This window comes from Oncorhynchus masou, chromosome 13 (genome assembly GCF_036934945.1).
Source record: "Oncorhynchus masou masou isolate Uvic2021 chromosome 13, UVic_Omas_1.1, whole genome shotgun sequence".
Classification (NCBI taxonomy): Eukaryota; Metazoa; Chordata; class Actinopteri; order Salmoniformes; family Salmonidae; genus Oncorhynchus; species Oncorhynchus masou.
In genome coordinates this window covers 24,498,284-24,508,228 of record NC_088224.1, presented here as the reverse complement: position 1 = coordinate 24,508,228, position 9,945 = coordinate 24,498,284, and the positions used below count along the sequence as shown (strand labels likewise).

Below are 9,945 nucleotides of genomic sequence, written 5' to 3'. Positions count from 1 at the left end.
ATTGTACATTAAAAAAATACATGAACCATTCATTCAATTGTCTTATGTATGATCTGAAGCATTAAATGGTAACAGCCACTGAACACAGTAGCAAGTACAATAATAGTTTAACACAGTGAGATGATTGATTGATTGATTGACTGGATCAACCTAACACTATAATGTGTAGCATTACAACCACAAACACAAAATAGGCAGCTTATTACACAGAGCAGAATAAACACAACATTGACTTATGATCAATCTGAACTGTCGGATTCAGACATTAACTGTGTGTAGTCATGTAGTGTGTGACGGGCCCGTAGTCATGTAGCGTGTGACGGGCCCGTAGTCATGTAGTGTGTGACGGGCCCGTAGTCATGTAGCGTGTGACGGGCCCGTAGTCATGCAGTGTGTGACGGGCCCGTAGTCATGTAGCGTGTGGCAGCCCGTAGTCATGTAGCGTGTGGCAGCCCGTAGTCATGTAGCGTGTGGCGGGCCCGTAGTCATGTAGCGTGTGGCGGGCCCGTAGTCATGTAGCGTGTGGCGGGCCCGTAGTCATGTAGCGTGTGACGGGCCCGTAGTCATGCAGTGTGTGACGGGCCCGTAGTCATGTAGCGTGTGACGGGCCCGTAGTCATGTAGCGTGTGGCAGCCCGTAGTCATGTAGCGTGTGACAGCCCGTAGTCATGTCATGTAGTGTGTGACGGGCCCGTAGTCATGTAGCGTGTGACAGCCCGTAGTCATGTAGCGTGACAGCCCGTAGTCATGTAGCGTGTGACAGCCCGTAGTCATGTAGCGTGTGACAGCCCGTAGTCATGTAGCGTGACAGCCCGTAGTCATGCAGCGTGTGACAGCCCGTAGTCACGTCATGCAGCGTGTGACAGCCCGTAGTCACGTCATGCAGCGTGTGACAGCCGTAGTCACGTCATGCAGCGTGTGACAGCCCGTAGTCACGTCATGCAGCGTGTGACAGCCCGTAGTCACGTCATGCAGCGTGTGACAGCCCGTAGTCACGTCATGCAGCGTGTGACAGCCCGTAGTCATGTAGCGTGTGACAGCCCGTAGTCATGTAGCGTGTGACAGCCCGTAGTCATGCAGCGTGTGACAGCCCGTAGTCACGTCATGCAGCGTGTGACAGCCCGTAGTCACGTCATGCAGCGTGTGACAGCCCGTAGTCACGTCATGCAGCGTGTGACAGCCCGTAGTCACGTCATGCAGCGTGTGACAGGCCGTAGTCACGTCATGCAGCGTGTGACAGGCCGTAGTCACGTCATGCAGCGTGTGACAGGCCGTAGTCACGCCATGCAGCGTGTGACAGGCCGTAGTCACGTCATGCAGCGTGTGACAGGCCGTAGTCACGCCATGCAGCGTGTGACAGGCCCGTAGTCACGCCATGCAGCGTGTGACAGGCCGTAGTCACGTCATGTAGCGTGTGACAGGCCCGTAGTCACGTCATGTAGCGTGTGACAGGCCGTAGTCACGTCATGTAGCGTGTGACAGGCCCGTAGTCACGTAGCGTGTGACAGGCCCGTAGTCACGCCATGTAGCATGTGACAGGCCCGTAGTCACGCCATGTAGCATGTGACAGGCCCGTAGTCACGCCATGTAGCGTGTGACAGGCCCGTAGTCACGCCATGTAACGTGTGACAGGCCCGTAGTCACGTCATGTAGCGTGTGACAGGCCGTAGTCACGTAATGTAGCGTGTGACAGGCCCGTAGTCACGTAGCGTGTGACAGGCCCGTAGTCACGCCATGTAGCGTGTGACAGGCCCGTAGTCACGTCATGTAGCGTGTGACAGGCCGTAGTCACGTCATGTAGCGTGTGACAGGCCGTAGTCACGTCATGTAGCGTGTGACAGGCCCGTAGTCACGTAGCGTGTGACAGGCCCGTAGTCACGCCATGTAGCATGTGACAGGCCCGTAGTCACGCCATGTAGCATGTGACAGGCCCGTAGTCACGCCATGTAGCGTGTGACAGGCCCGTAGTCACGCCATGTAGCATGTGACAGGCCCGTAGTCACGCCATGTAGCGTGTGACAGGCCCGTAGTCACGCCATGTAACGTGTGACAGGCCCGTAGTCACGTCATGTAGCGTGACAGGCCGTAGTCACGTAATGTAGCGTGTGACAGGCCCGTAGTCACGTAGCGTGTGACAGGCCCGTAGTCACGCCATGTAGCATGTGACAGGCCCGTAGTCACGCCATGTAGCGTGTGACAGGCCCGTAGTCACGTCATGTAGCGTGTGACAGGCCCGTAGTCACGTCATGTAGCGTGTGACAGGCCCGTAGTCACGTCATGTAGCGTGCGACAGGCCCGTAGTCACGTCATGTAGCGTGTGACAGGCCCGTAGTCACGTCATGTAGCGTGTGACAGGCCCGTAGTCATGTCATGTAGCGTGTGACAGGCCCGTAGTCATGTCATGTAGCGTGTGACAGGCCCGTAGTCAGGTAGCGTGTGACAGCCCATAGTCAGGTCATGTAGCGTGTGACAGCCCGTAGTCATGTCATATTGCATGTGACAGCCCATAGTCATGTCATGTAGCGTGTGACAGCCCATAGTCAGGTAGCATGTGACAGGCCATAGTCAGGTAGCATGTGACAACCCATAGTCATGTCATGTTGCGTGTGACAGCCCGTAGTCATGTCATGTTGCGTGTGACAGCCCGTAGTCATGTCATGTAGCGTGTGACAGCCCGTAGTCATGTCATGTAGCGTGTGACAGCCCGTAGTCATGTCATGTTGCGTGTGACAGCCCGTAGTCATGTCATGTAGCGTGTGACAGCCCGTAGTCATGTCATGTAGCGTGTGACAGCCCGTAGTCATGTCATGTAGCGTGTGACAGCCCGTAGTCATGTCATGTAGCGTGTGACAGCCCGTAGTCATGTCATGTTGCGTGTGACAGCCCGTAGTCATGTCATGTAGCGTGTGACAGCCCGTAGTCATGTCATGTAGCGTGTGACAGCCCGTAGTCATGTCATGTAGCGTGTGACAGCCCGTAGTCATGTCATGTAGCGTGTGACAGCCCGTAGTCATGTCATGTAGCGTGTGACAGCCCGTAGTCATGTCATGTAGCGTGTGACAGCCCGTAGTCATGTCATGTTGCGTGTGACAGCCCGTAGTCATGTCATGTTGCGTGTGACAGCCCATAGTCATGTCATGTAGCGTGTGACAGCCCGTAGTCATGTCATGTAGCGTGTGACAGGCCTGTAGTCAGGTAGCATGTGACAGCCCGTAGTCATGTCATGTTGCGTGTGACAGGCCTGTAGTCATGTAGCGTGTGACAGCCCGTAGTCATGTCATGTTGCGTGTGACAGCCCGTAGTCAGGTAGCGTGTGACAGCCCGTAGTCATGTCATGTAGCGTGTGACAGGACCGTAGTCATGTAGCGTGTGACAGCCCGTAGTCAGGTAGCGTGTGACAGCCCATAGTCATGTCATGTAGCGTGTGACAGGACCGTAGTCAGGTAGCGTGTGACAGCCCGTAGTCATGTCATGTAGCGTGTGACAGGACCGTAGTCATGTAGCGTGTGACAGCCCGTAGTCAGGTAGCGTGTGACAGCCCGTAGTCATGTCATGTAGCGTGTGACAGGACCGTAGTCATGTAGCGTGTGACAGCCCGTAGTCAGGTAGCGTGTGACAGCCCATAGTCATGTCATGTAGCGTGTGACAGGCCCGTAGTCATGTCATGTAGCGTGTGACAGGCCCATAGTCATGTCATGTAGCGTGTGACAGCCCGTAGTCATGTCATGTAGCGTGTGACAGCCCGTAGTCAGGTAGCGTGTGACAGCCCATAGTCATGTCATGTAGCGTGTGACAGGCCTGTAGTCATGTCATGTAGCGTGTGACAGCCCGTAGTCATGTAGCGTGTGACAGCCCGTAGTCATGTCATGTAGCGTGTGACAGCCCGTAGTCATGTCATGTAGCGTGTGACAGCCCGTAGTCATGTCATGTAGCGTGTGACAGCCCGTAGTCATGTCATGTAGCGTGTGACAGCCCGTAGTCAGGTAGCGTGTGACAGCCCATAGTCATGTCATGTAGCGTGTGACAGGCCTGTAGTCATGTCATGTAGCGTGTGACAGGACCGTAGTCATGTAGCGTGTGACAGGCCCATGTCATGTCAGCCCGTGTCATGGTAGCGTGTGACAGCCCGTAGTCATGTCATGCGTGTGACAGCCCGTAGTCATGTCATGTAGCGTGTGACAGGCCTGTAGTCATGTAGCGTGTGACAGGACCGTAGTCATGTAGCGTGTGACAGCCCGTAGTCATGTAGCGTGTGACAGCCCGTAGTCAGGTAGCGTGTGACAGCCCGTAGTCATGTCATGTAGCGTGTGACAGGCCTGTAGTCATGTAGCGTGTGACAGCCCGTAGTCATGTCATGTAGCGTGTGACAGGCCTGTAGTCATGTCATGTAGCGTGTGACAGGACCGTAGTCATGTAGCGTGTGACAGCCCGTAGTCATGTCATGTAGCGTGTGACAGGCCTGTAGTCATGTAGCGTGTGACAGCCCATAGTCAGGTAGCGTGTGACAGCCCGTAGTCATGTCATGTAGCGTGTGACAGGACCGTAGTCATGTAGCGTGTGACAGGCCCGTAGTCATGTCATGCAGCGTGTGACAGGCCCGTAGTCATGTAGCGTGTGACAGCCCGTAGTCATGTCATGTAGTGTGTGACAGCCCGTAGTCATGTCATGTAGCGTGTGACAGCCCGTAGTCATGTCATGTAGTGTGTGACAGCCCGTAGTCATGTCGCGTGTGACAGGCCCGTAGTCATGTCATGTAGCGTGTGACAGCCCGTAGTCATGTCATGTAGCGTGTGACAGCCCGTAGTCATGTCATGTAGTGTGTGACAGCCCGTAGTCATGTCATGTAGTGTCTGACAGCCCGTAGTCATGTCATGTAGCGTGTGACAGGCCTGTAGTCATGTCATGTAGTGTGTGACAGCCCGTAGTCATGTCATGTAGTGTCTGACAGCCCGTAGTCATGTCATGTAGCGTGTGACAGCCCGTAGTGTGTATAGTAGAGCAGCCTGTAGTCGAGCCTCCATCAGCAGCAGGTTGACATGGACCTGGAGAAAGAGAAACAGGAAGACACAGTCAGTCAGTAACACACCTGACACACAAGAAAGGTAGATACAGATGGACAGAGTTTTTAGCGATGGTTTAGAGTGAGTGTGTGTGGCGCGTACCTTCTCAGAGTGTCTGAAGAGTCTCCAGTAGGCAGAGTAGATCCTATCTGTAGTCTGTTCTGGATGACATGCTACCGTTTTCACAAACATCTTGAGGCCTCGCTCCAACAACACATTCACCTCTCCGTAGTCGTAGTCATCGTACCTACACACACACAAAACATCAGTATAATAGACAAACCCAGGTGCACAAACACACACAGTTATGAACATACAAGTGTGTGTGTATGTGAGACTGACCGTATTCCGTAGAGGCAGTGTATGTAGTTCCAGAGAGCCTTGCGGAGTGTGTGTGTGTCCACATCCTTGTGCATCGCCATCCTGTTGTAGGTTAGACCACACACAACCTGACAGAAGACAAGACGTCACTCCATCAGTATCAATCTGACAGACATTCCATCAGTATAAACCAGATGTGTGTGTTGGTTAATATGTTAGAGGTGAAGGGTCAACACGTTAAAGGGTACTTGTTGTAGTACCTGGAACTTCTCCTCCAGTAATTGGCCCATGTCTGGTAACAGTCTGTTCACTAAGGAGAATCCATGGTCTTCCCATGAGTAGTCCTATATACACACACACACACACACACACACACACACACACTATAAATTGTACATGCATCTTATATGCACACCAACAACCATAGCTTTCCCATGAGAAGTCCTATAATCAGACATGCAAGCATTATACACACACCTCTATCTCTCTCACACACACACACACAAACCTGTGCTCTCATGGTAGGAGGTGACTGTTCTCCTCGGATGGAGAAGTCTTCATAGATGAACTCTGGATCCTCCACTAACCTCAACACCAAGTCAGAGGGGGCTCCCCGTACCACTGCTACACACACACAAGTCAGAAAAAATGCCATGGAAAACAGCCACAGAGTGAGACAGCGTGTGCGTAAATGTGCAGTGGAGGTGTGTGTGTACCAGTAGGTATGCTCTCGCTCCTCTCCCTCTCAAAGCGAGTGATCATCTCTTCCTGACTACACTCCTCCACCTGCTGTTGCACCTCCACCATCCTCTTCATCAATGCCTCCACCTCCGTCACTCCATCCTGACAGAGAGAGAGAAGGAGAGAGAGAAAATAAGTGACTGATTTACATGTTGTCACTTATCCAGCGACCTAGACTGCATCTCAAATCTCACCTCTGGCTTGTCGTCCTCGGGGGCGGGACTGTGAGGGCTTTGTGGCATGTTATTGGATGGTGATGGTGGGCAGAAGGCGTGGCCTCCTATGTGGTCGGGCTCAGGGTGTAGGCCACACCCCCAAACGAAGGAGGACAGCGAATGAGAGTGAGTCATCAGAACAACTGCGTGGATCAGTTCAGCCAATGACCAACGATCATCCGCCCCAGGACACACCAACTCCTGCAGGAGAGGGGGTGGATGACCATTACTGTATACCTGTGTGTGTGTGTGTGTGTGTGTGTGTGTGTGTGTGTGTGTGTGTGTGTGTGTGTGTGTGTGTGTGTGTGTGTGTGTGTGTGTGTGTGTGGTGTGTGTGTGTCACCTGTGTCTCACCTGTATGTGCTGTTGTGTGATGAGCCAGGGTCTGTGTGCCAGCAGCTTGTTAAGTGTGTGTAGGCAGCGTATTTTGGGGTGTGTGTGTTGTAGCCCCTCCAGCCAGCTCTCCTCCCCCCCTGCCTCCAGGAACCCTGCACTATGCTGTTGGACAAGGTAGGAACACTGGTGACGAGCTGCAGCCTGGGGAGAGAGGGAGAAAAGAGAATAGAGAAAAAGTGGGAGGGAAAGTAGAGAGAGACAGTGTGTTTGAGGGGATCAGCTTGAGTAAGGTAATTACATAATAAGTCATTATTTGAGATGTAAGGTGATTTGTTGATCAGTGATTCTGTGAAGTTATGGTTCAGTTTAGGCAGTACAGGCTCTCACCATGACAACGATGTAGTGCCTCCAGGGGCGGGGTAGCGGGCCATCCAGCTCCAGCAAAGCATGCTGGGTACGCAGGAAGCAGCTGAGGTAGGTGGGGTGAAGGGCCATCACCATGGTGATGTGGTCAAAATGACCCAATGAGAGGAAGGCTTCTATCAGAACTTCCTGATCTGGTCCCTCATCCAAAATCTGAGAGGGAGTCAGAAACACACACAGTAAGATCATGGACAAACTGATACTGTCTCACACTCACTGTAATAGTCATATGCTTATCCGTGCACACACACGTACCACTTGTGCAGGGATGAAGGCACTAGGACCGGAAGCCAAAGCCTGAGGAATCTCAACACCTTGCTCCTGTGTATGAGAGAGAGAGCGAGAGCGAGAGAGAGAGAGAAGAGAAGAGAGGAGAGAGGAGAGAGAGGGGAGAGAGAGGAGAAAGAGGGAGAGAGAGACCATGAATAACTATATGGAATGACACAATTCCATCACCAACTCAAACATCCACATTTTCTTCAATAAAACATCCCTCTACAGGGATGTCTCTGGCCCTCTACAGGACAGAGAAGTAGAAATACTGGTTTCCCGCTTTGTGATCCACCAAATACACAACACCTTATTTCTAGCTCTTACTCTTAGACTGTCATTGTTCTATCTTCAGTATGTTATAGCAATGACGCAGGCTTAAGTAGACCCCAACACTTGTGCCAAAGCCATCTAGAACAGTGAAGTTACTATATCAGCTGCCAGTTACAACTGCCTCCCTGTTAGCCCAAATTGAAGTAACACTGTAACATGATACCTGAGCAACAACTTTTATACTAGGAACCAAATTCATAATATACAACCATCCACATTCCCAAACACTCACCATCATCTGGAGTTGACAGGTTAACTATGCGGTATATATACTATGTTAACAGCTAAAAACTACAGGACCCGGTAAATATGTTTTCTTTCAGTAATGTAATGAATCGTGAGCGTGCCGTGGTGTTTCGATAAGAGCTCAACGGGGGCGTTCCCTAGTCTTACATCATCCCGTGCTCGGCTGTCTGATGAAACAAACTGGCAACTGACAGAAGACAGCTGGGAACTTAACTGTCATTGACTGGGGTTATCATCGTTCATCATGACTTCATGTACCTTTAATTCATGGAGACTCCTCAATCTTGTCATTTGATGAGCAACATCACAAAGCTGGATCAATGACATGAGTCATATTGTGTAAATTATTTGCTCCTCTCAGGCAAAAATAAACCTTTCTGGCAACTGGCAAATGCTAGTTATACCCGCCTCTGCTGCTCGGGCCCTACCTGTGCAGTCCGCAGTAGTTCCGCTGCCCTCTCGCGGACCTCCTGTAAGGGGCAGGACCGGGAGACCCGCAGCAGCTGCAGGAGTGTGTGTTTATCGAGACGAGCAGAGCTGGGTCGGTCCAGACCCAACCGGGACATGACGCTCTGGGTCAGTTCTTCCAGCGCCTCTGCCCTCTCCGCCTCGTCCCTGCTGCACAGCCGAGAAAAGTTACTCCGGTTCGGTCCGAGTTCGGGTTGATGATGTCGGCTTTTAGGTCTGGGATCTTCGGAGTTGGTGGTTCTACCTCCATTACATTCACAGAGCGCGTCCGTCGGTGGTTCTAGCGCCACCTCTTCCATAGCAACCTGCACAGAACCGTGCCTTGTCCCTAGCTGGCTAGCTGGCTGGCTAGCGCTGGTTTCGGAATGCTGGTGTGCTAGCTAGTTAGCATTTAGGCTTTCACAACTCAGTCAGATTTCGTCAATTGACCGTAGTCGGCAGTAATCCCCACATATTTTGTTCTCAAATCGACAGATTTTTTTTCTCAAGTAATGACAACACATTTAATTTGAATCTAGCTTGCTAACGTCTCGAGCACGGGGCACATCATTACCGAAGGCTAGCAAGTTGTTCATCCCTGTCAATTTGAATCGTATCAAAACAGCGAAAGCGTCTGCAGCAATATACGTCCATTATATAAGGTTCTGGTATCGAATATGTGACAGATATTCGTCACTTGTCCGGGTGATCTTTCAGATGTGGAGAAAATTGCTGACTTTCATCATCTGTCCATTCGCTGGTATCAACTCTACTTCTGCGTGCCCACTGACGTCACAGATAAAAAAAAAATAATTGGTGTGGGGTTTATGGATTCTTCATTCTGAAGGCGTGTTCCCTCACCATGTGATGATATTGTAATGTGCATTAGGTACTGTCAAAATAGTTAACTATGTACATTTGTATTCTTGATTTGTTGCCCATTGTTCCATCTACTTGGATTCTTGCTGCTGTTGAAATTCAAATTATGGGGATAGACTGGTTTTCGGTGTAGAGTTTGGAGTTCATGAAAGTAGTGAGAGTGAGGACACACAGCAAACTTTATTCTTAGCACCTCTACCTTTATATCCTCCCCCAGATGGGGCTGTGTGTGTGTGTGTTAAGTACTCCCAGTTAACACTGTTCCTCACACAGTGCGTGTGTGTGTGTGTGTGTGTGTTTGTGTATTCAGTACTCCCAGTAAACACTGTTTCTCACACTACAGGTGTGTGTTCAATTGGGAAAAGAGTTGGAAAATGGCACCGACAGAGAGGGCTGCCGCGCTTCTAGCTCTTAGGTAATTTTGCAGAATTTTGTTTTATTATGTGTTATTTCTTACATTATTTGCTTTTTTTGCATTATTACATTCAGCCGGGAAGAACTATTTGATATCAGAGTGGTGGTAACTCAACAGCACTACCAGCATTACGACCAGGAATACAACTTTCCCGAATCGGATCCATTGTTCATTTTCCAGAGGCCGATCCAAAACAGCGCCGGCGGAGGAGAGGTACTCAGCGTGGTCTTCTAAACTGACTTAGCAGGTATGCACACCAC

General features: G+C 51.0%; 1 protein-coding gene across 3 annotated transcripts; it reads right to left on the bottom strand.

Annotated features, from left to right (window-relative positions):
• Nucleotides 1-4,719: 4,719 nt before the first annotated feature.
• Nucleotides 4,720-9,175, bottom strand: sesn2 (sestrin 2). 3 transcript variants are annotated; one of them, XM_064983299.1, is made up of 11 exons: nucleotides 8,373-9,175; nucleotides 7,351-7,416; nucleotides 7,060-7,248; nucleotides 6,691-6,873; nucleotides 6,316-6,537; nucleotides 6,097-6,223; nucleotides 5,889-6,004; nucleotides 5,641-5,724; nucleotides 5,402-5,508; nucleotides 5,162-5,306; nucleotides 4,720-5,041 (listed from the first exon to the last, which is right to left on the bottom strand). In XM_064983299.1, exons 1-11 carry the CDS (start codon nucleotides 8,709-8,711, stop codon nucleotides 4,955-4,957), a joined length of 1,665 nt encoding a protein of 554 aa, XP_064839371.1. In that variant the 5' UTR covers nucleotides 8,712-9,175; the 3' UTR covers nucleotides 4,720-4,954. The 3 variants fall into 3 exon arrangements, with proteins under 3 accessions (XP_064839371.1, XP_064839372.1, XP_064839373.1); XM_064983300.1 differs by having other exon boundaries at nucleotides 5,889-6,001; XM_064983301.1 differs by lacking the exon at nucleotides 8,373-9,175 and adding an exon at nucleotides 7,931-8,053.
• Nucleotides 9,176-9,945: the final 770 nt, after the last annotated feature.